General features: G+C 54.1%; 9 protein-coding genes across 9 annotated transcripts; 5 read left to right on the top strand and 4 right to left on the bottom strand.

Annotated features, from left to right (window-relative positions):
- Positions 1-1701: 1701 nt before the first annotated feature.
- ACO1O0_003822 (uncharacterized protein) lies at positions 1702-3241 on the top strand (the record flags this gene model as incomplete). Its single annotated transcript, XM_083193265.1, has 6 exons — positions 1702-1911; positions 1973-2348; positions 2421-2538; positions 2593-2657; positions 2710-2740; positions 2803-3241. 6 exons carry the CDS (start codon positions 1702-1704, stop codon positions 3239-3241), a joined length of 1239 nt encoding a protein of 412 aa, XP_083050213.1.
- Positions 3242-4075: 834 nt separating this feature from the next.
- Positions 4076-6121, top strand: ACO1O0_003821 (heterokaryon incompatibility protein-domain-containing protein; the record flags this gene model as incomplete). Its single annotated transcript, XM_083193264.1, has 1 exon — positions 4076-6121. The coding sequence occupies one exon, from the start codon at positions 4076-4078 to the stop codon at positions 6119-6121; it is 2046 nt and encodes a 681-aa protein (XP_083050212.1).
- A 1482-nt stretch (positions 6122-7603) lies between these two features.
- On the bottom strand, positions 7604-8122 carry ACO1O0_003820 (uncharacterized protein; the record flags this gene model as incomplete). Its single annotated transcript, XM_083193263.1, has 1 exon — positions 7604-8122. The coding sequence occupies one exon, from the start codon at positions 8120-8122 to the stop codon at positions 7604-7606; it is 519 nt and encodes a 172-aa protein (XP_083050211.1).
- A 3188-nt stretch (positions 8123-11310) lies between these two features.
- On the top strand, positions 11311-12102 carry PNC1 (nicotinamidase; the record flags this gene model as incomplete). Its single annotated transcript, XM_083193262.1, has 2 exons — positions 11311-11337; positions 11485-12102. The coding sequence occupies 2 exons, from the start codon at positions 11311-11313 to the stop codon at positions 12100-12102; spliced, it is 645 nt and encodes a 214-aa protein (XP_083050210.1).
- Positions 12103-12565: 463 nt separating this feature from the next.
- On the bottom strand, positions 12566-16186 carry HMG1 (hydroxymethylglutaryl-coenzyme A reductase-domain-containing protein; the record flags this gene model as incomplete). Its single annotated transcript, XM_083193261.1, has 2 exons — positions 12566-12968; positions 13023-16186. 2 exons carry the CDS (start codon positions 16184-16186, stop codon positions 12566-12568), a joined length of 3567 nt encoding a protein of 1188 aa, XP_083050209.1.
- A 3257-nt stretch (positions 16187-19443) lies between these two features.
- ACO1O0_003817 (uncharacterized protein) lies at positions 19444-20355 on the top strand (the record flags this gene model as incomplete). The annotated part of the gene is made up of 1 exon (XM_083193260.1): positions 19444-20355. The coding sequence occupies one exon, from the start codon at positions 19444-19446 to the stop codon at positions 20353-20355; it is 912 nt and encodes a 303-aa protein (XP_083050208.1).
- Positions 20356-20577: 222 nt separating this feature from the next.
- ACO1O0_003816 (PUA-like domain-containing protein) lies at positions 20578-21638 on the bottom strand (the record flags this gene model as incomplete). Its single annotated transcript, XM_083193259.1, has 3 exons — positions 20578-20861; positions 20916-21032; positions 21173-21638. 3 exons carry the CDS (start codon positions 21636-21638, stop codon positions 20578-20580), a joined length of 867 nt encoding a protein of 288 aa, XP_083050207.1.
- A 2046-nt stretch (positions 21639-23684) lies between these two features.
- ACO1O0_003815 (uncharacterized protein) lies at positions 23685-24313 on the top strand (the record flags this gene model as incomplete). Its single annotated transcript, XM_083193258.1, has 3 exons — positions 23685-24024; positions 24084-24224; positions 24276-24313. 3 exons carry the CDS (start codon positions 23685-23687, stop codon positions 24311-24313), a joined length of 519 nt encoding a protein of 172 aa, XP_083050206.1.
- Positions 24314-24961: 648 nt separating this feature from the next.
- ACO1O0_003814 (glycoside hydrolase family 130 protein) lies at positions 24962-26074 on the bottom strand (the record flags this gene model as incomplete). The annotated part of the gene is made up of 1 exon (XM_083193257.1): positions 24962-26074. The coding sequence occupies one exon, from the start codon at positions 26072-26074 to the stop codon at positions 24962-24964; it is 1113 nt and encodes a 370-aa protein (XP_083050205.1).
- Positions 26075-27635: the final 1561 nt, after the last annotated feature.

Raw genomic sequence — 27635 nt, 5'->3', positions numbered from 1 at the left:
GGACCGCTGAGGAATTTAATCGCCCCAACACGGCCCCCACACATTGCCTCAACTCCAGCGGATACTACACGGCGGCCCTGTTGATGTGCTAAGATCCGGCAGTGCAATGTCAATGCGGGGCAGCATTGGTGAGTCGTTCAAGTGATACGCATACTCGCAGTGAGAGCACGGCGCAAAATGCACATCGTGATATACAGGGGCGAATGATGCACTTACATGTGGGCAAGAAAGACGATACATCACCAACAGGGGCATCGCCACCCGCAGCACTACCAACAACGTAATACCATCCCTGGATGGCCGTCACCAACGCGCCCAAGAGGAACCACGGAGAATACGGATATCACCCAAAGATTGGAATCAAGGCTCCAGAGCCTGCGGATGGGTGGTTGACATACCCGGTTGCGGACTCTCAGAATTAATACGATAAGGGCCTTGGTGATTTCGTTCCTCCAGCGCACGCTGCTGGAGGGGAAAGAGGGAAGGACTTCTGAACATCAACTTCCCAAGAGAAGGCGGATGGAGTCCAGTAAAAAATATTTTTTGTGAAAAATCTAGAACCCTTGGGTACCGAGGCACGGCCATCGTGCGTAGTACTACTATACATATATATGCTGAGCCTGGAGACGGCATCGTACGAGACTCACTCCAAATGCCGTGATGATGGACGGGAGCGTGTGCGGGAATAGAGACTATTGCCCTCAAGGTTCAATGACAGCCATCACCTCGAGCCACCGATCCATCCAGTGGCTTCTCCCAACTGCCAGTGGCGCCTTCCCAGGACGCCTAAACAGGCCATCTCTTCACGGAGTGGCGTTCCGCTGTACGCTAAGAGCCTGAAACCAGCCACGACCCGCGGCACTATCACTATGGCAGTTAGCAACCCAACATGATGTGGAACAAACTTCGTACAATACAATCCACACGTATTATTCTTGCTCCCTCAACCGCGATAGGTATCATGTGGCCCATGTGATGACCTTCGTGCATTTTCGAGGCAGGAGGTAGAAAAGGAGAGCATAAGCTTACTGACCCAAATCCGAAACTTGATCAACCAACAAGACCCAGAGCCTCGGTAGCTAGGGTAATCACGTAACTAGGTTCTAGGTGCTAATAGTACTCGTAGTGAAGAGTGGGATGGCTACGAGGCGAGAAAGATAGGTGCCAAGGCTCGGGATTCGTTGGAACTCGAGCTCCACCGGTGCGGCACTCCCCGGTCATATGTCTTGTTCCATCGAGGATTCGAGCCACCGCCGTCGAACTCGGGCCCATATGGTGATCCCGGTCACAAATGACAGAAGACGCAAGAGGCCGAATCCATCTGTCAGTCGGGGCAAGTTTTGCCTGACAGGTACCAGGGGAGCGCTGGGGAAGGGCCCCCCTTTTAGTCCCCTTCCGGGAATGCTTGACGGCGACTCGAAAGGAGGCTGTCCGTATACGTGAGAGCAAAAAGCTCATCTGGTCCACAGTTCACTCCTAAGACGCCTACGTGCCGAACAAGCATCAGGAGCCCTGCAGGTTCTATTCCTTAAGAGAAACCCCATTCATATGGTGTTTCGGGAGAATCCACCGTCTCCGTTCCACCGACGTCCCGTTCCTTTCTTGTGATTTTGTTTCTTTTGCGGCTTGATTTCTTATCAAATAGCAAAATTCCAACCTCCCGACGCTCGTTTCTCCGCCTTCGACAGACGGACGGGAAAGATGGATCCTAGCATGGACCCGAACGCGAAGCCGCCGTCGCTGCCGCACCATACGGCCGCATACCTGTCCGAGAACAAAGGACCCTCGATCGTGGCCACCACCCTCACCGTCACTATTATTAGCACCATCTTCATGTTTGCCCGCCTCTTCACAAGACAGAAGATTATGGGCAATCTGCATCTTGACGACTACTTGGTCACGTTAGCCCTTGTAAGCGACGCGCCCAGGACGCCCTCCTTCCGGCAAGTCGAGTACCTAACCAGAATATCAGCCATTCCAATGGGCTTCGGTTGCCCTAGCCATCATGGCGGTCAAGAATGGAAATGGACAGCACTTTGACACCCTGAGCTTGAATGAGAAGCAGGGCTCCATCTTCTGGACCATCCTTGGCTTCCCCTTTGGCGTCATGGCCTTTGGCATCCCGAAGCTGGCTGTCGTCGCGCTGTTGCATCGTCTGATGAACCCGGCCAAGTGGCACGCCATCCTGCTGTGGTCTATGTCGCTTCTGTGTGTCGCCTCTCTGATCGGCTGTGTTGTGATTCTGTTTGCGCAGTGCACACCGGCAAAGTCGCAATGGGATTTATCGATCACGGACAAGACATGTATCTCCCCGTGGGTGCTTGTGCATTATGCCATATTTGCGGGCGGTATGTCTACCTCGACGACGGGCTATCGATGAAGGAATGTGCCTAGGACATGGAGGAACTGACACTCGGCAGGTTTCTCCGCCTTGGTCGATTTGTACCTGGCTGTGTACCCGGCTTTCGTGCTTTGGAGGTTGCAGCTCAACATTCGAAAGAAAATCGCGCTGTGCATTGCGCTCGGTATTGGATCCATGTAAGGGAAAGGTGGTTTTGAGGGCGCGTTGAACATCAACTGATAATATCCCAGTGCCACTGTTGTCGCCATCTACAAGTGCACCCGCCTGCCCACTCTTGCGAGCCTGGACTTCTCGTGTGAGTAGAATTCGGTGGCGAAAGAGTTGGGCTTGACTGACCTTTCTCGCAGATGATACCTCGGATCTTGTCATCTGGACTGTGTAGGATAATCCCCTACAACTGCTCACAGGCCGTAGAGGTTGGCTAACTTGGTTGCGCGTAGGGTCGAGGCCGCCACAATTATTATCGCTTGCTGCATCCCCGTCCTACAGCCGCTGGTCGACTTTCTCTTCGGCCGCCGAACGATGGCAGGATCCTCGGGTTACCGAAACTACGGAACATCGAAGAGTGGGCAGCTTAAGTCGGATATCGAGATGGAGAAGGGCAGGGGCCCACGCAGCGGCAACCGCAGCCAAGTCACGACCAAGCACACGATGAGCACGTCGCGCGGCGACGACATTGAGGTCGACTCGCAGGACAGCATCCTGGGTGATGACCACATCAAGTCAAGCTACAACGGTATCCACGGCGGTAGCCAGCGCATTGGAAAGGACGGGCGCATCGTCCGGACCGACGTGGTGACAGTGACATACGACACAGACAGCGTGGATGACAGGCGGCGTGCCCCCGAGGAGCCTGAAAGGAGTTGGGTCAGGATGTAAATGTTTGATACCGTTAAAGAGAGAGAGGAGCGCTAGCCGGGATTGTATTATTTTGTTATGGGCGACTCGCGAAGAGCTGCGAATATCCATCATGTCCTTTCAGTACGGATGGCTGGGAGTTCTGCTTGGCGGATCTGGGACAGACACAGCAAAGACTGTGCATTATTGTAATCTTCTCGCAGGCGAGGCTTCTGGGATAGAAGAGGGCCTGCAAAAACGAAACCACGTTGACAAGAAGTGGGAAGTTGATGCCTTTGACGTGGATGTGAAGTGGGAAGGTGGGACCAGAATGCATACCAACCCGTCAATGGGAAGAGCGGGGATGCCATCAGGCCTCAAGATAAATACAGGCAAGTGCAGCTTACCTCCAAGTCCTTATTCTCTCTGTTCCTCTTCCGTCTCATGCCACTGGAACTTTTCGCAGTTTTTTAACAGGTCCTCCCAGCCACGACTAGCCCAACTCCCGGCGCTCATCACCATGACCAGCCCAACTCCCGACGCTCATCACCATGGGTGCCCGAAGCTTTGTTGTCTTGTCTGCCATGCTGGCACATCAGCAGAGATTAATCCCAGCTCCAGATCACCATCAAAAGTCAAGGGTCTTGAACCTGCGTCTTGAGCCTGCAACCGCCGCCAGCACGACCCCCACGACTTGGACCATCGATCATCGGATTCCTTGCACTTTTTCAAATAAAGCATTATTACAGACGAGTTACGACGCGGGGTACGCCCAACGTGATTCGTAGAGCCCCGCTACTTGGTGAGCCAGCCTCAGGCGGCTGGGCGCCAACGGCCCGCGCATTCGGAGAGTCAGAAGCGAAGTAGTCTAGAGACATGGGCAACTATCGGTACCAGTCGCTGCCGCCTCTCCCAGAGACGGAGAGAGCACCTCCATTCACACGCATCCTCTGCCTTGCCCCGGGCTCGGGCGACGACCCCCTATCCGGCCATCTCGAGATCATCAACGCTGAAGCCGCGCCCCACCCGTACGAAGCTCTATCCTACACCTGGGGCACCGACCCTCCGAGCAACTACCTCTGGCTTCAAGGTGTTGCGCTGCCTATCCGCCCGAGCCTCGAAGCAGCCCTGACCTTCCTGCGCCTTCCCCACCATACGCGGTTGCTATGGGTCGATGCTGTCTGCATCAACCAGGACGATGTCGACGAGCGCAGCCGACAGGTCCAATACATGCGCCTGGTGTACAAAAATTCCGCTAGAGCGCTGGTCTGGGTGGGATTCAAGACACCCGGTGTGGAGGATGCCTTCAAGATGGCCCGGCGCCTCGTCAGCTTCCGCCAGATGATGGACGACCAGAAACACTTCAACCGGACACCCCCCGATGTAAACACCATGGTGCAGTTACGGGAAAGCTATCTTGCGGATGTGGCCCCCGGGAGCCTGCAAAGACTGTATGAGCTATGCCATAGGCCCTACTTCTCGCGGGTGTGGTGCATTCAGGAGGTCGTGGCCGCCCCCGAGGCGCTTCTCAAGTGCGAGGAACTGGAGATACCTTTTATGCATGTCGCGGAGCACATTATCTTGGTAAGGCAATTGGTTCAGAGGATCGACATGGATACGTCCCTTACTCTGTGGTATCGGGTCTGGGACCAGCGGCAGCCTTCTCCGTATTTGGGCAAAGCCAAAGTCGAGGGGTCTCTGGGGAGGATGCTCGATCTTCTCGACTTGATGCGGTCCTTCCAAGCAACCGACATCCGTGACAAGATCTTTGCATTGCAGGGGATATGTGATGAGGGACTGCAGCCTGCACTATCCATGACGCAAATCATGGGGCAGGAGGGATTCATGGTCCGCGGTGCCCGGCGCCTCTTTACCGGGTTGGCCAATACCCTCAATGGCTTTGGCCCAAACCTCGACTTTGGACGTCCCGAGGGGCTCAAGGTCAACTATCGCAAATCGGCCGTTGATGTCTACATTGACCTGGCCCGTTTTATGGTGCGCAAGTCACCGCGTGTGCTGGATGTCCTTGACCATGTCTCCCACGCCAGTAATGCCGAGGGTGGCGAATATCCGTCCTGGGTTCCCAAGTGGTTTGAGCCCCGAATTACCCAGACAATGTCTGGTGCTTTCCTCGCTGGCTTCTGCGATGGCCACTTCCGTTACTTTGCCGAGGTGCACGACAATCCTCTTATGGGTACTGCTCGGGACCCTCGGACTCTATCAATCGACGGCTTCTTTGTCGACAACGCTTACAGCGTGTCCGACGTCTTACGGTATGAGACTCGCGACATCAACGACACTGTGGCCGTTATAGAGCGGGCATGGTCGCAGCTTTTCCCATTCCGCATGTCGCCGACGCCGACGCCGAGCGCACGCTACCGCGATGGCCAGCCACTAGATCTGGCATTCTGCAAGACTGTGTCAGCCCACCCCCTTGGCGATGGCATGAGCCTGGTCACTGAGAACCGGGCCCCAGGCAGTACAACTCTGACGCTCCCCGATGACTTTGGGAGTCAGATATCGGCGGCTGCCAAGGATGGTGGTGCCAGGGCTAGGTCATTCCTCAACCAACTCAACCGCCTACGCGCCAAACCCACCACCAACACAGCACCAGCCAAGCTCGAGTTTAATCCATCCGGGGAAGGGTTTCTCTCCGGAGTTCGGGTCTACTCCAACAACCGCCGCGTTTTCGTCACACGCGACGGCCATATTGGCCTCGGGCCGATGATGATGCAGCCTGGAGACGAGATTGTTGTGCTCTTTGGCGGCAGGTTTCCATTTGTAACCCGCAGACGGCGTGATCATCACGTCTTCATTGGGCAATGCTATCTTGTTGACGATGAACTGATGGCTGGGAGGGTGACGGAGAAGGTCCTCAGACACCACAATGGTCCGCCGAGGATGACGTACCACCTTCGTTGACCATGGCCTTGTAAGGGATCAACTATACAAAGCTATCGTTGATGAAAGGCTCATCTAGAGGGTCAATTACCTGCGAATTATGGTGGTGTTGAGGTTGTATTGAAGCGAGTTTGGATTCATGTAGCCATAGAGTCAAATGTTGGTAAATGTATTAGACACGAAATTATCTAGGTTGATGTGGTATTTGGTGGCATGGTAGTAATAGACTCCGCGCCTTCGTCTGGGTACCTATATACTACAACCTTGCCCCAGATGAAGCAAATGGTGAAATCATGAACCTGAGAGGAGATAGGCATCCTCATCTAAGCGTGAGAAGTGAACTAATCACAGTAATTTCATAATGCCTGTTTGCCAATACTAAGATGACACATAACTTGACTGTGGAATATAGTTGGATAGAGAGATCCATTACCATTTAAGTGGCTTCACTCACACTGCAGAAAAATTCATAGCATCGTGGTTCATTTCACATTCATTTTCAATAATCATTCCTACAGATTCGTTCCTCACAGCATTTGAAAAATTCTTACTTCAGGGCATGCAGGTAGCAAATCATAAAGGAGAGATCATAACATGGGTCTGAAGCAGGATGAGATGCACAAAATTGTTCCTTGCCTAGGTCATGCCGTGGGAAACTACACTCTGCACGATCTTTCACCTCGTCTTCATATGAGTCACGACATGCACATTTTCATACCAGTTTTCAGTGTCAGAGGAAAGTAGGGCGGAGAAAGTTTATATTGTTTACTAAACTCCATGGAGACTGTGTACTCATGCATTGAGCACCAGTTGCTCTCCAAAATGACGGTACGATTTGCAGTTTCCAAAAACCAGCAAGATGTGTTCGCTTTATGCAACCAATCCAGCGCTCCCGTTTGTTTGTATGGGTGTGTTTATTTGGTTTGTTTGTTTGTTTGTTCTCGCTTTCCCCTCCACATGCCGATGATGTGGCGCCCCTCTCTGTGATGGACTCGACCTCGCGCGCCAGTTTGCACTTGGCGGCAGCGTCGAGGTCCTGCTCAACTGACGGGCTGGCCTGTACGTGTTCAGGGCCCTGCGAGTCGTCCTGGGGGTAGATGGTGGTGCTGCTGCTGCCGAGGTCGGCGGGATACACAGCTGTTTGTATCGCGCGGGACCTGGACCAGTTCGTCGTCTTGCTTGAACTGGATGCGGGCTCCCCTTGTGCCTTGAGCTTTCCCTTGTTTTTGAGACAGGAGCTGAGAGGGCGGGGGCCGGCAGGCGTAGTAGGCGCAGCAGCACCGGAGGCGGAGGCGGTGGCAGCGACCCTGTGACTTGGATTGCCGCGGGCGGGATGGGGCCGGCGGCGGCTCCGGGGCCTCCACTAATAGCGTGGGTAGGTCGGCTGCCGAGGTCCGCTTTGGCGGGAATTCTTTCCTCGTCGGTGAGGCCCAGCGCGTGTTGCTTCTGAAGCGGACGTCAGTATCTGTCAAGATGGAGTGGTATTTCCCTCCACATTTGGGTTCACATACCGTCATTTCCCCGAACAAGAGGACCGTAGCCGCTTGGGCCAATGGTCCTCCTGAAGATGTCGTTCTGGGGTGCCGTTGTCTTGGTCACCCCGCGAGGTCGCTCACCTCCACGCCCTTTGTTGGCGTTTCGTGGGTGGCGCCGTTGCTTCTTTGCGCGTTCTTCGCGCAGGAGAGCCTCCAGTCCAGCGTCCGTGATCTTGAAGGCTGGCTGGGACGACCACTGTGTCTGGGCAGGCTTCTGTGCCCGCCGGTCGTCTGCCACCGGGTTGTTGTCCCACGAGAACACGACGAAGCTGTCGTCATCAATGTCCATCGGGCTTCCGGGGCACATGGACTCGTCTGTATCAATGTCCATCGGGCTTCCAGGGCACATGGACTCTTCGGTATCGATGTCCATGGGCTCTCCGTAGTACTCCATGGGCTGGTTGTTGCCCATGGGGTTTCCAGCATCGTGTAGCTGGACCTCGGCCATCATCTTGGTGATGCTGGTGGTATGATCCTGAGGATTCATAGTGGTTGTTGTTGTGGTTTTTTTGTTATTGTTTGTTCTGTCTTTCAAAGACAGAGAAGGTGTAGTTGCTCTCCTGAACTGCCTTGAGCCAGAGCGAACGGGGGTTTTTTGAGGTTGTGGTTTGTTTTGAGAGGCGGAGAGAAGATGTTTGAGCTTGTGCGGTTGATCAAGAGTAAGGTAGTAGAGGATGGTAGGTTGGTGTACGGTCTGGCTCGTGTGGTCTGTATGTAAATTTGCAGTTCAGGGTGAAGGAAGAAAAGTCCAAATTCAAGGATCAGGAAAATTCAGGCCTATAAATGCTTCGAAAGTACAAAACCAATGTATCGAAGAAACCTTTGGGAACCAACAAAAGCGATGGAAGCAGTTCAAAAGGGTGCCAAAGAAGACAGATTGCGATGATTCCATAATCTTTTCAATGTAAAAGAACAATAGAGTCATCCCTAGAGAGTGTGTTTCTGATAAAGGACTACGATGCTAGTCATATGAGAGCGCCACAGGAACTATCCCGGACCGATATCATCCTAGTCAAAGTAAACAAAATACCTTGGTATAGAAGCGTAGGAATGTACCTACGGGAAGAATTTCTGCCCTAAATTGACCTGAGTACCGTGAGTAGGATTTCCAAAGAGCGTCGGGACTTTTCCTAATGTCCTGGGAGATTCCTGTCTCTTAAAAAAGCATCAATGGCTGTGAGGAGCCTGTCTAGGATCGTCTCTCAACTGTAAACACAACTCTGGAGCCTCAAACAGCTACGACGTTGTTCTTACAGAGTAGGTATACTACAGTCATTCTATAATTTTCAGAGTGAGAAGTAATACATTTCACGATGACAGGTAAGTCATATGAAAGCGTCACAGAAATCCTCTTCTGACGATATCATAGAAGCCAGACTGAATGGAATGATGTAGAAGATATGAAAATACCACGAGAGGCTGCCACGTACACTTAGGCGCTTTATGAGTTTGTCATGTAAAAGTTCCGTACAGCATATGTTGTTTAGGATGACGCCGAGGCTCTGAAAGTAAACAGAAAAGTACGAAATACACAAACGTGCCATCTTGAGAGAGTGCCACGTATATTTAGGAAGATGACCATGACGGTGCCACGGAAAGCAAATTCTTCGGCGATGACTCTATATCGGTGAGAGTAAATGGAATGACACAGGAAGTAAACAAAGCACTTCGTGATAGTTTCGAAGAAGCTCCAGCACAAAACCTACACTCGATCCCTGTAGCAGAGTCATATGAACCCTTGTGATAAGATGAGAAACGCCACAGTTTTGCACGTTCAAAGGCATTGAAAACCATGAATATTCCCGTATCCTGAATTTGAAGGCAGATGACGCCTAGACTGTGGTCAGGTGCGAGGGAAGAATCGAGAATCGAGAAGAACGGAACGTTCTGTCAAAACACGTCATCTTGGGCGTTCCATGGGCATCTCATTATGGACGCCCATGAGTGCCACTTCCATTAATCTTTAAAGTACGTATTCGAATTGGACGTGGCCCTTTTCGTTGCTTTGTTATTGTTGTATCTGTTGGTGTTTGTTTACTTGGTGCTTATTGTTTACATTCACTAAACTCTATTCTAGTACTATGCGATTGTAGCATTAGAGGCCTCGGGGCAGAGAGCAGAGGGTCCATCGCGGAACCTAGGTCAAATGTGGAAGCAATGAAATAGAGGAGATGTATTTTAGGTGGTTTTAAGACATTGGATGATCAGGAGCAGGCAGCATTGTCTTGTCCGCATGGCCGGAGGTGTAGTATGGCCAAATTCGCAGGTCTTTTTAGAGCCAACGTTGTTCCCGTACTCCCCTCCATGTCACTTCCCGGCCTTTTTAAATAGATCGAATTAGTTAGGAAAAGGCTGATAATGATTACTGAAAGAGTATGAAATGCAAGGGTTATGCTCCTTGTGCTGGACACACTCTCGCGGGTGGGCAGGTTGGATATAGGATCTTCAGAAGAGCTACGGCTTACACGGAGGGTCACCTCCGCAGTCGCCAGGACATTACACATCCCAATTATTCCTAATAACGTAGGGCATTACTCCTCCAAGCTAGAGGAAGCCATGTTTAGCGCTCCAAACGGAAGGTAGCGATTTGGGGAGGTGGCGGTGGACGGCTACCGCCCTTTCTGCTCGCCATCTCTTCAACCCCACGAGTCCTGGGACAGTCAGTGCGCATCCTTCTTCTAGACAACCAAAACCATAGGTAATTTTGGGTATTATTACATACTTACACGGCGAAGGCTGTCCTGAAAGTCCAGGACACCAACAAGCGCCTTCGGTGACGGGCATACCTACCCGGAGAGTCGTTGCGGTAGGCAGGTAGCTACTGAGAGTCTGGCCCTAGGTAAGAAGGGACAAGGACGAGAGCAATGGTGATCGCCAACCTGAAAGTCGCAGGTTCACAGACACCCACAGAGGATCGCATAGTCGTTCCCCATGGGAGCAGTGCCCAGCTCAACCGTGATGCGGACAGTGCATCGGCGTGCCTGATAAAAACGTAAATATCGTGATCTAGACTTGCCCTCCACGACCAAAGACTCAAGAGTTGTGGGCCGGTGGCAATGAAACAAGGGGAGACTATAAGCCCCAGCACAACGCATTGGCCATCATGTTATAGAATTCGTATAGGCATTGAATTACCATGGAAGTACACATGGACTGGCTTGGCAGCAAAGACGGGTAAGATGCATGTGCAGGTGAGGCAGCATCACACCGTGGCCCTCCTATCAGTACCCAAGATCCCTTCTAAGGTGATCTTTGATCAACTCAAGACGGGGTACACCAGAAATGCAGTACGAGGACCCCTGTCACTGGCAGACCTTTCCCATTTTACGAGAGTTTTCATGAATGCTTCCAAAGTTTAGGGTCCCCATCTCCCCAGCCGACTACTCGGTAGACCTGCCCATATTCTTCCGATGCTGTGCTCTGTCCGACATAAACATTCACAGTCCATTCTCCGCTAATTACAGAATATGCACATTGAGGAGGGGGATCCATCCCGGTGCGGCGGTGGATGTGGGGCCGGAGCCGGTCCTGAAAGCTTGTAATATCCACACCAAATCCGAGAGCCCCTCATGATTCATCCACCACTCATCACTCATCAACCACCTCTCACCACCATCCAGATGATTCATCACCCCTCATCCATCGCCCACAACCACGCGCCAAATCACCGCTAGCATGGCGTTCAAACCCGCTCTCATCGTCGTCGACTTCCAAGAAGACTTCTGTCCACCGGCAAGAACTCCCCTCCCACCGCTACCCCCACGCCCACCCCCCACAAACCCATCCTCACCATCACCCTCATCACCATCATTCTCATCACCATGCAACTCACTAACCCACCCACCACAGAACGGCTCCCTCGCCGTCCCCGACGCCCGTGCCATCACCGCCCCCGTCAACCACCTCCTCTCCCTCCCCTTCGCCCTCAAGCTCGCCACCCGCGACTGGCACCCTCCTAACCACATCTCCTTCGCCCCCAACCACCTCTCCTCCCAGCCCTTCACCTCCACCACCACCGTCCCCCACCCCTCCGACCCCTCCCGCGCCCCCTACACAACCACCCTCTGGCCCGTCCACTGCGTCGCCGACTCCCCGGGCGCCCAGCTCGTGCCCGATCTCCACGCCTCCCTGCTCGACGCCGTCGTCGACAAGGGCCGCGACCCGCGCGTCGAGATGTACTCTGCCTTCTACGACCCCTTCCGCGTGGAGGACTCCGGGCTGGCGCGCACGCTGCGCGACGCGGCCGTCACGCACGTCTACGTCGTGGGGCTGGCGGCCGACTACTGCGTCAAGGCCACGGCCGAGGATGCCGTGCAGGAAGGGTTCGAGACGTATATTGTCGAGGAGGGGACGAGGCCTGTCGTGGTGGATAGGTGGCCGGAATGCAGGGAGCAGATTGTGGCCAAGGGTGTAAGAATGGTGTCTGTGGAGGGGGAGGAGGTCAAGAGGGTGGAGCGGCTATCGTAAGACGCGGAGCTCATGGATGCAGTGATGGGATCGCGGCAAAAGGAAGAAGAGTAGAGGTGTTATCATGCATGTCACGATATGACCAGGATATGTACAGATGCCCATGATGAGGCGTAATTCCATTGTATTGTGGCGCTTCGTGTCTAATGGGATGTCTCCATGGACGGCGATGAATACGGCAAATAATCATTCAGATACGTAATCCACTTTGTTTTCTTGCAGATGGCAATCCTTTCCTTTTCTCTCTGAAAACAATAAGATGTATTATGGCGCTGTGCGTATATATCCATATATATCAGCTCATGCCACAGACTGGCTCAAAGACTCCGTCCTTTCTCCAGAAAAACCCAATTACCCTTCTATGTGTCTGTGTCCCTTTCCCTACTTTCGGGACGACGTGCAAACCACATTGGCTTCCAGCCTCCTTCCGCCACTTGCCATCAGGCCACGTTTACGTCGCCCATCACCTCTTTGAGCGCTGAGCCGCAGCCGCGCTCACCGATCCGTTAGCGCTCCCGCTCGTTTTCTCCTGGGTGCTCGTCATGGCCAGTGACACGGGAGTCAGGGCCGGCGTCGGCGCAGGGGTGGTTGATCGCGAAGGCGCGGCACTCCGGTTGTGTGCCATGTGAGCCTTCACCAGGTGGCCAGCAGCAAGCGCACTACACAGCGACAGCTCGCCTGCCAAAGTCGCCGCTGCGATGACGCGGGCCAGTCGGCGCGCATTGTCACCAGGGTTCGTGGGGTGCGAGCCACGGACGCCAAGCAGGTCCAGCATGGCGCTCTGGGGCTCAAGAATGGTGCCACCGCCGAGTGTGCCCACCTCGAGAGAGGGCATGGATACAGCGATCTGAAGGGAGCCGCGGAGACTGGAAAGTTGTTAGCACTGATCCAGCCAGTCAAATATCAGGAGGAAAACTTACTTCTTCATGGTGGTGATGCAGTTGCAGCTCTCTACAACCTGCGCGGGGTCCTGACCAGTCGCGAGGAACATGGCCGCAACGATATTGGCAGCATGCGCGTTGAAACCACCAACGGAGCCAGCCATGGCAGATCCAATCAAGTTTTTGGAGATGTTGAGCTCAACCAGAGAGTCAACATCGCTCTTGAGGACGCTCTTGACCACATCGCCGGGGATGATGGCCTCAGCAACAACACCCTTGCCACGTCCATCGATCCAGTTGAGCGCCGCCGGCTTCTTATCCGTGCAGTAGTTTCCAGAGACGGAGATGATGGACATGTCCTCAAATCCGCCCTCGGTGGCCATGACACTCAGGGCATGCTCCACACCCTTGGAGATCATGTTCATGCCCATGGCATCGCCGGTGGTGGTCTTGAATCGGATAAACAGGTTGGTACCAGCCAGGGCCGTCTTCATGGACTGCAGGCGTGCGAAGCGGCTCGTCGAGTTGAAAGCCTTCTTCATCAGCGCCTGTCCAGTTTCCGAGTCGAGCCACAGCTTGGCAGCACCGGCACGCTCCAGGGTCTCAAACCCAACGCAGGGGCCGCGGGTCATACCGTCGCTAGTCAGAACAGTGATAGCGCCACCACCAGAGTTGATAGCCTTGCAACCTCGGCTCGTGCTGGCAACCAGAACACCTTCAGTTGTAGCCATGGGGAGGAAGTAGCTCTGGCCATCAATCACAAGAGGGCCAGCAACACCGACAGGAATAGGCATGTAGCCAATGACGTTCTCGCAGCACGCTCCGTGAACGCGCTCCCAGTTGTAGTGGCGGTAGGGCAGCTTAGATCGCTCCAGCGAGTTAGTGAGCGCCGAAGTAGCCCTGGTCCGGGAGATGATAGACCGCCTGATTTTAACGGCACGGGTAAAGTCCGCAAGGGTCTTTTCCAGTGCATAGCCAGGGATCTTGCCGCGCAAGGACATGCTAACGACCTCCTCATCCGTCATCTCGTGGGCGCGTTTCTGGGCTACAATAGCTTCCAGGACCTCGTTGCTGCGCAAGATGGCACTCTCAACCGCCTTGGACTTTGCCTCGGGCTCAGACTCGTCGTCTGAAATTGCAGGGGTGGCCGGTTCGGTCCGCTGGGGCGTGGGCGGGACATACTCGCCGAGGGGCAGGGTCGCAGCGCCGGTGTCGTTGAACCTCTCGGCGCTAGCCAGCTCGTTGCGGTCAATAGCGCGCTCGGGCTCGTTGGGGTCCTTGATTCCAGTCTTGGCGACGTTGAAGAGGTAACCATTCAGGCCCAAGCTCAGCGCCAGGGCAACGACAATCCACTTGGTGAGGACGGGGTCCTCCAGACTCTTGAGCAAGCTGCCAACCATGCGGCCGCCCACACCGTAGTCATCGAGCTGGCCAAGTCCGGCAAGGCCAGCGCTAGTGTGACCGAGAGCAGAGGTGAGTGCGTAGTGAATCGAGGGAAATTCGAGCTCATACTTGATGGGGGTGAGAACAGTAACGAGGGTTGGGATACCTTTGGCCTTGGCCGCCGCGAGAATAGCATCCAGGCCGTTGGAGGCGACCTTGAAAGGATCAACTGGTGGGCTAGACACGACACCGCCCAGGCCACCAGCCCAGGACCGGATGCTAGAAAGCGAACCAGGGTTGCGGAAGGGAATGGTGCAGATGTTGATGACGTTGATCAGCACAAATCCAGAAATCATAAGGACCTTGAACTTGGGGACGCTACTGCTCTTCATCTTGCGGCCAAAGAGCGATTTCTCCTGGGCGTCCGCATCATCATTGCTCTTGGCAACGTTCTCGGCGGTCCTGCGGCTGAGTCCATCATCCTCCAGGGCCATGCGCATCTCCACATGGCGCTTGATGCGGTTGATCTCGAGCTTAATGCTCAGAATGGCAATATAAAAAGTGAAGAGCAGGATACAGTCGAAAAAGAGAATCCACGCAGCCAGGAAGCAGAACTGCTGGAGGCCGCCCTTGACGCCTGAGACGGCACCGATGGAGAGAATGAAGATCTCAATGCAGTAGTCGCGGATGATTTCGTAGCCCTTGTCCTTGACGGCAGCCTGGATGGCGTACTGGATCAGGCCCTGGGTGGAGGGCTCAGCGGCCTTCTTGTTCTTGCCCTTGGCGACGTTGTTCTTGGATTCTTGGATCTGGGCTCGGCGATGCTCAATAGCGTGGGAGAGCACAGCCCTGGTCAGAGCAATGTTCTTCTCGAATCCAATCGTGACAACCAGGAAGGGGAGTCCCTCGGACAAAAGAATGACACTAATGGGGACACCCAGCTTCGTGGTGACGGCAAGCCCAAACAGGAAGCCAAAGATGGAGGAGAAGAGAGTGGTCATGCCTAGCCAGAAGTTGGAACCCATTCGGCGCATGGAAACAAAGAGCGAGACAAAAGTCAGGTGCATGGACAGGTACCCAAGGACCATGATGACAATATCCAGAGTCTCGGCATTCTTGAGCAGGTCGATGAACTCAGACCAGGCATTTTTGGCCCACTGAACCACGGTGCTGCGGGTCGTGACCTTGGCAGCCTTCATGATCCATGTCTTCTTCTCGCGGCCATGAACCGTCAGGGTCTCCTCGGCATCCTCGTTCGGAATCTCTTGGGCGGCAGCGACGAACTCGGGGGCATCATCATAGGGGATCGAGAAAGTGAGGATAGTATCCTGCGAGTAGGTGGTAAAAGGGTTTTCGGTGGACGGCAGGGGGGTGATAGACAGGTTCTCGGGCGTAGGGACGGCGTGTGACAGCGGAGCGGTGCTGGGAGAGTCGTTCGAGAGTGTGTCGGGAAAGACGAGGGTCAGGAGTGCGAGGTGATCGGCATCGCTGGGGATGGGCGCATCCTGCTCAACGCTCTGCCACTTCCAGGCCGTATCGGGACCAGCGACAAGGCGTCGGCTACCCTCAACGAGGGACGACCAGTCAGCCTTGCCCGCGCTGGTAGTATTCTCGAACAGGCTGTCCTGGAGTAGGCGCACATATGACGTGCTAGCGAGGACAGCGACGAGGACGACGAGATGGATGGGGTGCGAGCAGGCAACGCTGGCAAGGAACTGGAGAAAGGGCGTGGTCTTCTTGCTCAGCCAGGTCGGGGTGGTGTTTGGAGCGACGGCGGTCTCGCCGCGAAAGCGCCTTGGCAGGAAGGATGACGAAATCATTTCTTCGGCGACGGGCTCGGAGAGGACGATTCGGCGGCGAGGTTTACGGCATCGGGGGGTGTCCGCGATATTTCGACTGATGCCGGTGGCAGACGACCAGGCTAGATGCGATAGTCAGCATGCTTTGGACACGATAGTGAATGAGGAAGGTCAGCTGTGTGGCAGCAGCAGAAGTCACATCATCGCACTCCGACGGAGGTAGGTTGGCAAATAGTGGTGAGACACGAGTGATGAGACAAGTTGCGGCAATCAATTCTTCCCCCTAATCTGACGAGAGCAAACTTACAATTGTTGAAGGGCCGACCAAGGGCTCGGGAGCCAACGAGGGGTGCGAGCAGTCGGAGACTCGGAGGGTAGTCGAGGCTCTAGGGAGTCGGCGATAAGGCAGTCCAATTGAGAGGGGTCACGGCGCAGCCACGACACCGCAGGAACAGATGTCGAGAGTGTTGGGAAACGAAAGGAAAAGAGAAAGAAGAGACCGCAGCCGAAGTGTGGTGTAGGAGGGGTGCGACGAGGTCGGCGGTGATGAGGTCGGTGCAAGGCGGAAGAGGGACAGAAGAACGTCGAGATATGGGGAAAGTTTTGGGCCGACTGGATTCGCTATCTGGTGCTCGGGCCAATGGTCGTCTGCAGTGCCACTGAACCCCTGGCAACCCTTCACTTTTTTTTTTCCTTGGGGCGGGCTACATAGTACATTGACTCTCCGGCTGATGTCGGGGGCGGTGAGAGGCAATTTTGCAGCCTCCCAACCAGTTTTAATCGCCGAGGCCACCAAACTCACGTCCAACAACTAATAGAAGCCCACCTGCCACTGTTTGGACACTCGTCGGCTGTGCGTCTGCGGAGCTGCGATACTAATAATTCTTATCGATTCCGACCGTCTCCTTTTTTTTGGTTTTTATGGAGACGCAGCGGCGGGGAATTAAAAAATCGAAATGAGAAGATCACCGTACTAGGCAGCCGCCACCCGCTATCATCTTAGCGCACGCTCTCACTGGCTGGTCGCATCTGTAGACTTGAAGAATCAGGCCATTTTACGTCGGCGCTGGAGGCTTAGGTCGTGGGGTCCTGTTTATCAATCTGAGGACGTCCCACGACAGTGTACGAGTACCACTCGTACATTCGTGCAACACTTGTCCTTGTGTACGGAGTATCTGTACTCCGTTACATTTGCGGACAGAACTTTTTATTCGCCATGGAGGCCGGTGGTGATGACGACGGCCTGAAAATACTCCGACTCTGACCACTGATGTCACTCTGAGCAAATGCACCGTCTGATGCAGGTAGACGCAGACCTTAACAGTGCTAGGCAAGCTTGAGTTTCTTGCCTCACCGTCCATCGCGAACAATACAGGACCCGGGCGGGGTGTCTTGTCCATCTCCCCGGAGCCGTACGATGTACGGAGTACGTAGCCTTCCCATCGTCTATCACCAAATCGCCAACAGACACTACTAGGGTCTAATCTGCGAGGAGTAACTTCCATGTCAAGCGCATCCAGCAACCTCCCCAAGCAACGCACATAGTAGCACCAGGTGAGCACTGAGCCACCGGGGATGCGTTTCTTAAAGAGGCTCGGTAGGTAGTACCGAGTACCTAACTACTAGTACCTAATCTCGCCGAAGCCGATGACTTCCATCAGCAGTTTCCCCGCCGGTAGATCTTTCGTGCCCGCCCGGCCACTGGCCCACCCACCGCCGCGCCGACCGGTCCTAGTCTTAAGGCTCCGAGTACGGAGGTAAGCTCGGATGGCCGATGCTCGTAGTAACGAAACACGCAAAAAGTCTTTCTCGACAAGAGCGTCAATTCGCGCGTCAAAATATCGCAAGGTGAGTCCTGTACGGAGTAGCCTGGATCCATTCGGCTATGTTCGGCCCATTTTGCCCTCCGTAGACTTCAACCCGCCCGCCGGTAATACCACTCGTAAGACTTTGGTGTTAGCCAAATGTGGGTGCTCCTCCCCAAACCACTCTGTCGATGATTCATCAACTATTACTTTGTAAACACTTTGTGATAGCGAACTAGATGGTTTCTCAACTATGACGATAGGTAAATAATCCTATTGGTTAGTTGCAGGTCATCTGACACTGGAACTGTGCACTCAAGTAAAGACGCGTAACTCTACGTAGGGTAGGCATGGGGGGTGAGACAGCGAGACGAAATGCGCGATCCGACTAAGCATCTGCTGACGATGTCAGATCGTAGTTTTTGCTCTTTTGGGGTCTTTACAGGGACGCCGAATATCGCACAATTGAAATTCCAAGTATGAAAACAAGAACGTTGGCCCCTGGCAATTGTACTTGGCTAGTGCTTCATAAAGGCTGTCGTGCAACTATCTCGAACTGCAAAGATGGACCTCGCTCCAGCTAAGTTGTAAACTAATATGTAAGTTTGGTATTGAAGGGCAGAAAAAGGAAAAGAAAGAATTTTCTTCGACTTTGGAACACTAACGGCGGCTGGTTGTAATCAAGACCTTACTTATACTAGCATTGATACCGTAAGTATTACGGGAACAATAACGCGAGTGAATTGTTCCAAATTACCAGACTGAACCCCCCTGCCTCAACGATATACAGTATTCGCTGTCATAGTAGTGGTTATAAATACGACCGATGGCGAATGAACGATGAAACGTGGAGTGTCTACACAACCTCAACCCCAGCGTCGATGACTCCAACACCGTCTCAGGTCCCCCCAACCAAATGCCGAGCCGACACCGGGATGCTCGGGATCCGGCTCCCAATGCCTCGAAATGGCATCGCAAAAACGTGACTGCCAATGAACTGATTTTCTGCCCCCCCCTTGTCTGCTGGGACGAGTGGAAAATCAACCTTGATCGCGTTTTGCGCCGCGACATCATCGCTGGCCTCAGTCTCACCCGCGTCACAAAGATATGGTAAAACAGAACGCGATGCGGATAATAGCCAAAAAAATTGTAAAATTATTTTCACATTATGTACAAAGATACTATGTGTATCCATGAATAATTTCATGGGAGTACAGCTAAAAATAGAGGTCTGTTACAGTCTATGAGGCTTTACTCTTGCTATATAAAGCCCCTCGGAAGACGGCCCTGAAGTGAACCTTTCATGTGTTTGTCGCCTGGCATTGGTACTCCATTCTTTTCTTTACTTCGTCTCAAGCCCGGTGCTCTGAGCCTTCTTTTGCCACTTGTTTCTCTATTCACGGGCTTGTGGCCGACGTTCTCTTTCACAAACTATATCAATATCTCCCTGGTTGCGCAGATACCGGTCTCAACATGCATTTCAAACAATCCATTCGACGTGCTACAATTGCAGCTTTACTGCTCGATGCCTCGGCCGTAGTATCCGCTCACGAGGGCAGGGTGAAGCATCGAAATGCTCTCCGTCGCCGCGGCGACGTCGGCGGCCTGCTTAGAGAGCGCCATGAAGGGAATAGCGGCGGGCTGGGCCTGAATCTGGGTGAGCTGCTCGGCGGGGGAGGCGACGGGCTGGACCTCGAGGACCTCCTCGGCGGAGGCGACGGTGTGAACCTGGGGGACCTCATCGGGGGAGGTGGGACGACTGACAAGGGTGACGGTAATTCTGTTATCGTGGCCCCTTCTGAACCCGGGGCTGATGATAAGGACACGGAGGACGAGCAGGACGATGCCGACGATATTGATGGAGGTGGCGGCGGTGACGGGATTGTGCCTCCCGGCAATGGAACCGCCGTGGAGACTCCAACCAGCGGAGATGCCATCCAGGGTGGCCAGAAAACTGCTCCTCCTGAAAGTGCAGAAGAAGCACCAGCAGAAAGCACAGAACAACCCGGTGCGGATTCTGGAAACAACGGCAACGGAAAAAACAACGGCAACGGAGAAAACAACGGCAACGGAGAAAACAACGGCAACGGAGAAAACAACGGCAACGCAGGGAACGATGACCCTGGCAAGGGCAACCAAAATGCCCCTCCGGTTGAGTCTCCTGCCGCTGGCGGTGGTGGTGCTGGAGGCGAGGCCGGTGGCAGCAACGGTGAGGCCGGAGACGACACGGATGACGAGGGCGGTGCCACCTCCAATGGCGAGGATGATGATGGACAGACGTCAGACGATGAGGCGGCCGGCGGCGGCGGCGGAGCGACCCCCGTGGCCAGAAGGGTCCGGCGCAGGTCCCCCGGATTCCGTCGTCGTGCGGTGCGACACGAGTGAGTGTGCGAGTGTGGACGAGCAACGGGGGCTGGGGGGTTGAAGCTGGAAGAGCTGTGCTCTCTATGCGAAGGAAGGCGGACGGATGGACTGCTTTGGAATTCGAATGCGCTTGTAGCGAAAGTCTATTGTATAGCTATACAGGTTGATGATACACGGTTGCCCCTAGGAGTTTCAACAGTTTAGATGTATTTCATTTCCGGAATAGGGTAAATGAGACTCACCTCACGCGTCCTCATGCTCCAGACCGGCCTCCTTGGCCTTCTTGTCGGCCAGGTCGCACAGCGCTTCCCACTCCTCGGCACTGACCTTGCTGACGCTGATCCTCGACTGGCGCAGCATCTGCATCTGCTCAAGGGGACCTCCGGGCTTGCCTAGCTCGCGCAGCTCGGGGAGGTAGATGGGGACGGCAAACTTGCGGCGGAACTCGACGTGGACGAGGCTCCACCGCGGGTTCTCCTTTGTTGACGATGGGTCGTAGTATGGGGTGCCAGGATGACGGGCACTCTCTAAGTGTGATTGTTAGATGGCTAGTGAAGATGAGGGGGAAGTGATGGCCGTACTGTCTTCGGAATACTCTCTCACAATCTCCATGGTGCCGACGATGCCAGGTGTCTTGCAGTTGGAGTGGTAGAAGAAGGCCTTGTCGCCCACGTTCATGGCGCGGAGATTATTCCGGGCTGCTTCGCGTTAGTTGGTTGCTCCCACCAATTCAAGGCCCTAGGGACATCTGGAGTCTCTCACCGGCATACGCTCTGATGCCTACGATTCATGGTCAGCCTGGGTGTGTTCTGCGGAGACTCAAAATGAGGCGACATACCGTCCCAGCCCTCAGGCTTGGTGCAGGCGCGCAAGTCATCGATGGAGAAGCGGACATCGATTCCATTCTCAAAGCGTGACTCAGGCTCTGCTTTCAAGAGCCAGTACCACGTGCCGTCATGCCTCACAGCGTCTGGATTCCGCCGCGGAATGGACTCTGGGTCAGGGTTTGGTGAAACGGATCTGGCGTGGTCGGTCTTGGGTGGCGCAGAGGGCTTCTTGATGTTCTTGGTAGCTTTAGCGGTCGGGGCCGGACTGTCCTTTGTCTTCGCCTTTGAATTGGGTGTCTTCTTGGGTTTCACTGTCTTGGCAGGCGATTTGACGCCATCTGTTGGTGCTGGCTCCTTGACCTTGGATGCGGCGGATGTCGAGGCTGCTGCGGCAGCGGCCTGGCGCGAGGAGCGCCTCTTGGCGACTGGTTCGGCCAGATCGCCGCTCGGCGCAGATTCACGCTTGCGAGGTGGCATACTGAGTTATGGGCTGGTTGCGCGGCGGCTCCGTTCGCGTCGAGGTGAATTGCTCGAAGACGCGTCTGGTGCCAATACGCTGGAATCTTCATCTAATTTCCAGCTTCCGTCCACGGATGGTCGCTGCCGGGTATTTCGCGCTAGAGCGCAACGGGCCACTCTGTGAAACTACCCTAGACCTGTAATCGCGGGGTTTGGTGGCATCGTGAAATGCCAAGGCGCCCTCGCCGGCATTACGTACTCGTAGTCCCCGAGTAGCTCGCACCCCTGCCGCCTAAAAATACTGTCCGTTCATCCTCGGATGGGGACTCGCAGGACTATTCTCAGGTCGATGATAGCCACGGAAGCTCCGTTCAAGGTCGGCGCAAGCGCCGCAAGATCAACTTGTCCTTGGCTAGCACCGGCCGTCGCCGCCGCTAAATCAACGCATCCTGTGCATCAGACTTGATCACCGCCGGACGAAAGAGGAAGGAAGATAGTACTCGTCAGCACTGGGCGGGCCTGGGACAAGAAAAGTTGAATTCACACGCTAGAAGGCCGGCGTTCTCTAGGCACTGAAAGAGCAGGGTGTCCCATGGACCGAAATTCATTTTCAGTGCAGCGCGGCCTTCTTGGGGGTGGCGGTCCCGTGGACGCTTCTAGGTACATTACAAGGTTGAAGAATTTCAGATGAAGACGAGTTTTGTTACTGGGCTTAACGATAAAGTCTGGTTTATCCGTACTGTGGATCACAAAGAGGATTTCATCAAGTGAAGAAGCCCCCATTATTCGGCCCTCACATTACCAGCTTTATCTGCTTCTTGTCGCAGGCCCTGGCAAAGGTTGTGAGCTAATTGATCAATTGATCAACCTACGCCTATTACCATGTACCTGGGAATTATCCGAGGTGTGACATCATCCCATTCAGGGACGCCAGGGGCATCATTCCATGCAGGGAATATCATCCTGTCCGGGGACAGGCTAGAGACGATGTCAGCAATGACATCACATAAGATATGTTGTGGCAGACGCCGATACATCAAATAAAATTTCAAGTCATTGTACCGACTATCTCAGGGCCTATTATGGTGAGTTATCCGGATAGTAGAGATAGGACGCTATTTTGTGGCAGACTTGGTAGACCAGAGGTCTTGGTGAGCACCGCGCAATCCATACGCTATACGGCCGCATTCTGATTGACGAGGCTCTTTAAGCGGGTCGTAGGATAAGGCTGATTGTCGCCGAAGAGTAAAATGCTGTGCTTTTCTATGCTGACTATGGATCTAAAATTGCTCTGTTGTACTTTTGTCTCTACGTACGTAGTTCTTACTACAATCATCATTAATTTTATGACGTCGGGAACCCGTTGCTACCGCCATGGCTCCTACATCTCCTAGGTGCCATAATAAAGCTACTCCGTACTCGTACTGCTGATCATTTCTCGTTAGGGATTGAGAAGCTGTGGCTAAAACGATACATCTGGCCACAGTTTTAACGCCTCGGGTTACCGACCTTAATGTGAAGAAGATGTATCTACCCCTAACCTCAAAGTGCAGTGGGCCCAAGGGATCTGCAGTAGCTTATGGCAGTCATTGAGATGCACCCTCGCGAGTTATGTCATCTCTACTAGAGCTTGAACTGTGCACGAGGATCAGCAAGCCGCATATAGCAGGAGGCTGATTACAATCGCCACCGTAGCGCACACATCGCCACGCTACAGTAGGCATTTGCTCCATCAAGTTCATGTTAGTTTCCATAACGGTCGTCCGGGGGAAGATCTCGACATCTATTTCTAGAGCCGACATGGTTTTACAGCTGTTGCTTACCGCGAAGGATTATCTTGGCCCGGGTCATCGGCATGCTAATTGACGATCTAATCTCGCCTCTAGCCTCGCCTCCAGCCTTTGGGGATGTGTCTGCATATTGTCGTCGTCTAGGCCTCTCGACTATAAGAACCTCAGCGTCTCTTCGCTCTTGGATATGAGGCAACAACTCTCACCTTCACTCACTGCACACTACTAAAATCATATACTACCGCTATTGCCTTACTCTCTCAGAACCGCCACCATGCAATTCAAGACTCTTGCTTTCGTTGCCTCCCTTACACCCGCCGCTCTGGCTGATTTCAAGGTCTTCTGCGGAGAGAGCTGCAACGGATTCGACTCCTCGGGCTGCGGACTCGCCTGCTACTTCTTCAGCAACCCTCCCTCGTGCGGCGACCTTATGGACTCTGTCCCATTCTTTCTCGAGTCGGATGTATCCGGCTGCGGCGGCGTTGCCTGCGATGGCTGTGAGAAGGACGAAGCGTCGCGCGACTGGGACATCACCCGCTTGGAGATTGCCAACCAGCAGAGCTGCAGTCCTTCGCATCTTTACTGGGACAATGGTGGTGACGATCCTCATTTCAGTAAGCCCCCAGCATGCCCACTGGGTGAATAAGACCCCTCGCTGAACCTCTCTTTGCAGCTATCTATAACAAGGACGGCGATGCCAATATCCTTGACGTGGATGGTAAGAACGTTGGAACTTGCGTGATTCCCAAGGACGCGCAACAAGTCGATTGTGGCGACGTGTTCGGAAACACCGGCTTGACGAATCATTTTGATTGTGAGTCCCAGACATATACATTTGAATCCACAGCTGCTAACTTTGTCAAAGGTACCTCCGACCTCGTCTTCAAAGAATCCCCAAACTAAGGCGTCAGAGGAGCGAAACGCGATAGCGCGGCGATTTGCCTGTTTGCATGCAGAGGTGTTACGGGTGGTGGGACTTGTAAGAGTTATGGATAGGAACATAGACCTTTTAGAGATCAATAGATTTATGAGACGCTCCCCTAACCGCGGTCCCACCCTGATATCGCCGTTGTCCTGCTCAACTACCTTACTCACGACTGACGAGGTTGCCCTTATATCGATATCTCGTTCATTGCAAGGGTTTGAGATGGCTGTTATGTTTTTCTTCCCTTCTTCGACTTATTTGTCTTTAGTTATTAATAAATACAATAGTTATGTATTATTGCTATAGGTACATGTAAAATATACGCGCGAATATATGTGCGTAAATGCATACCGGGTATATGGATTACTGTGATGGTCCCTTGGGGCGGTCTTTTTTTATTTTACGTTTTACTGAATGTTTGCTCTACTACGACTTCGTATGGTAGTAAAAGAGATTTATATCGTTACCCACGCCGGCACCATGGAGCCCAGAGATTTGAAACTCTGTTAATGATCCTCTGAGACGTGATTTGCTGGAGGGGCACGGTGTGATTTGCAGCAAAATAAAATAGTACATATATGGATGAAAACCTCATCTGTTCGTATAACCCAGTCCTAAAGCCGTTCTTAGTCCTGCACCGGAGTTGTCGCTACGCCAAGCGAAGTATCCCCCTGTCCAAAGTACATGAACCACTTCCCATGGTACTGCACCAACCCCTCTGTAAACACCACATCTTTGACCTGCCCATTCAGCTCATCACTGCTCGTTGGGGTCAGCAACGGCGTCTCGACCCGCGCAATCGGCGGGCCCGCCGGTCTCTTGACAGGATCGATGAGCATCTCGCCCGTGCTGTACTGCCTGGGCCGGTACCCGCCCGGGCCCGTGGCCATGCCGTTGTAGATGAGTATCCACTTGCCGTCGCGGGTCTTGATGGCCGGCGGGCCGGCCTCCATGATGCCCTGCTCCCAGGGGTTGATCTTGGACGCGAAGGGCAGGTTGTTGGCCCGGTAGTCCCAGTGGATCAGGTCCTTGGACGTGGCGTGGTAGAGCATCTGGTCGCCGAAGATCATGTGGTAGGACCCGTCGGGCATCTTCTCGTCGAGGATGGAGCCGGACTTGCTCCAGCCGGTGCGCGGGCGGTAGGCGTTGACGTGGCGGCCCCACTCGTACAGGATGTCGTTGATGTTGGGCAGGATGGGGCCGTGCTTCTTCCAGGTGATGAGGTCTGTCGAGGTGGCCATGCACAGGCGCGCCGTGCGGCCGTCATAGCTGGTGTAGGTCATGTAGAAGGTGCCGTTGACGCGGATGACGCGCGGGTCCTCGCATCCGCCGCCCTTCTCATACCACTCGGTTGGCTTGAGCACGGGGCGGTCGTACCGCTTGAAGTTGTAGCCATCCTTGGACCATGCCAGGCCGATGGAGGATGTCTTGCCCTTGTTCTGCGCGCGGTAGAGGAGGAAGACGAAGTCGTCGACAACAATGGCAGTAGGGTTGTACGTGTAGGCAGACTCCCACTCATTGGCCGGGTTGGGCCTCAGGATGGGGTTCCCCGAGTAGTTCTTGAAGCCTATCAAAGGGAAGTAGGGGGCTGAATAATTGCGGTCGCCATGGACTGAGTTGATGGTGATCTTGGGGACCCTGTCCGAGCCGCGCCCGATGAGGTCATGGTCAAGGTTACTCGCCGACGCTGTAAACGGCGTTATGAGGAGGAGTGTCGAGAGGATCAAGGAAAGCGCCATGGTTGGAGGAGGGAGCTCGTACGTCTGGCCATCACTCATGGCAAAAGATGGCGCTTGCTGGGCCTGATATACTCAACATGTACGGATATACAGGCCCCCAATGGCCCCCAAGAGCGCGAAGGGGTCAGTTGATCGACACGCCCTGGGGAAATTGCAGGAATTTCCCTTTTTGTTGCAACCCATCCAATCGGGATCAACCACCCTTCGGAAGGTTTCTAGCTCCCTTTCTGGGCTGCTGATCGCCCCGCGTGCCGTGTAGAATGCATGCGGCTGGGCACGGGGGAACCATCACGTTTCAACGGGTGGCAGAGGCTTGAGCGAGACGACTCAACGATGCATCCCCAGGGAGAAATGAGGGGGTTGTTGGGCCTGTATCCGTATTCATGTGGAATGATGCTGGGCTTGGCATTGCCATCAACACGGTTGTTCAGTGTCTGCGGAGGGTCCCGTGGCTTTGTCCCACATCTAGGGAGTAGTAGTAGCCATGAGTACGAAGTACTAGTCCTACATGGTTAGCACGGAAGAGAGTGCTTCTACGGATACAAAGTACTAGAAGTACCACAGCCACTAGTCGTGGCTTGCATGACCGCGGCAGGGCTGCAACGAGCCGTGCGCCTTGTTGTCTCTAGTGGGAATGAACGTCTCGGAGTGGCCCTGGATAATTCTTAACACTTGTACGGAGTACGAAGTACGAGTGGACGGCAAGCCCAACGAGAAACAGCCGGCGATTGGCGACGGATGGCGATGGACGACCATGACCCATGGCGTGGGGTGAGATGGGGACTTGGCGATGGGCAAGGCGGGGTTGGACGGTCGGTCTCTACCAGTGGGAGCGGAGCCCCCGAGATTCCCTGAGATTCTCTGAGATCCATGGATGGCTCCCCTCCCGTCCAGCGTCCACGGGTGGGCGATAATACGCTAAAGCCACTACCGAATTAGCGCCTGGGTACCTGTCTAGGGCCTGTTGCAGGTCTAGTAGTAGCGGTGCACTGCGGTGGGCAGGTAGCAGGGGTAAAAGGGCATCAGCGCACTGTATTCGTGCCATCAGATTCTCGGATTCTACAACATCTTCAGCCCATCAATCACCTATCTTTCAAGCCTCCCAAGACGCTCATCCAGTATCTCGCCACCGTCAATCGCGCATTCACGGCAATAATTATAGTACCCACCAGTGACTGGTCTGGGGCAAGTTGCAGCAGCATCAGAAAAACGCAAGGCCACATCGACACCACCAGTGCGACGGTGGCCTAGGCACGCTGGATCGGGTCGAACCAACAGGGTACTGACACGGGACAGTGACAGACCTGGAGGCGAAAAGGAATCAGACGGACCAGACAGAAACTTTTCTTCTTCCTTTGGTGGTGTTTGAGCTGCCTGTTGACGACCCCACTACCAGACTTGAGCAACGGGTAATATGCCTGATCTTCTTTTCTCCAACTTCCACGCTCCAACTTCCACAGTCGACGTTGGCCGGCCACGCATCTCCTCAAGCTATGAAACTACGTCTAGCTAAATTTCAACACCTGAAACCCCCCGAAGATACTAGTACTAGATGATTTCC

The sequence above is a fragment of the Amphichorda felina genome (assembly GCF_050947745.1).
Source record: "Amphichorda felina strain 45539 chromosome Unknown scaffold_4, whole genome shotgun sequence".
Taxonomy (NCBI): Eukaryota; Fungi; Ascomycota; class Sordariomycetes; order Hypocreales; family Bionectriaceae; genus Amphichorda; species Amphichorda felina.
Note: the sequence above shows the minus strand (reverse complement) of the source record. Positions and strands in the feature narration are given on the sequence as shown.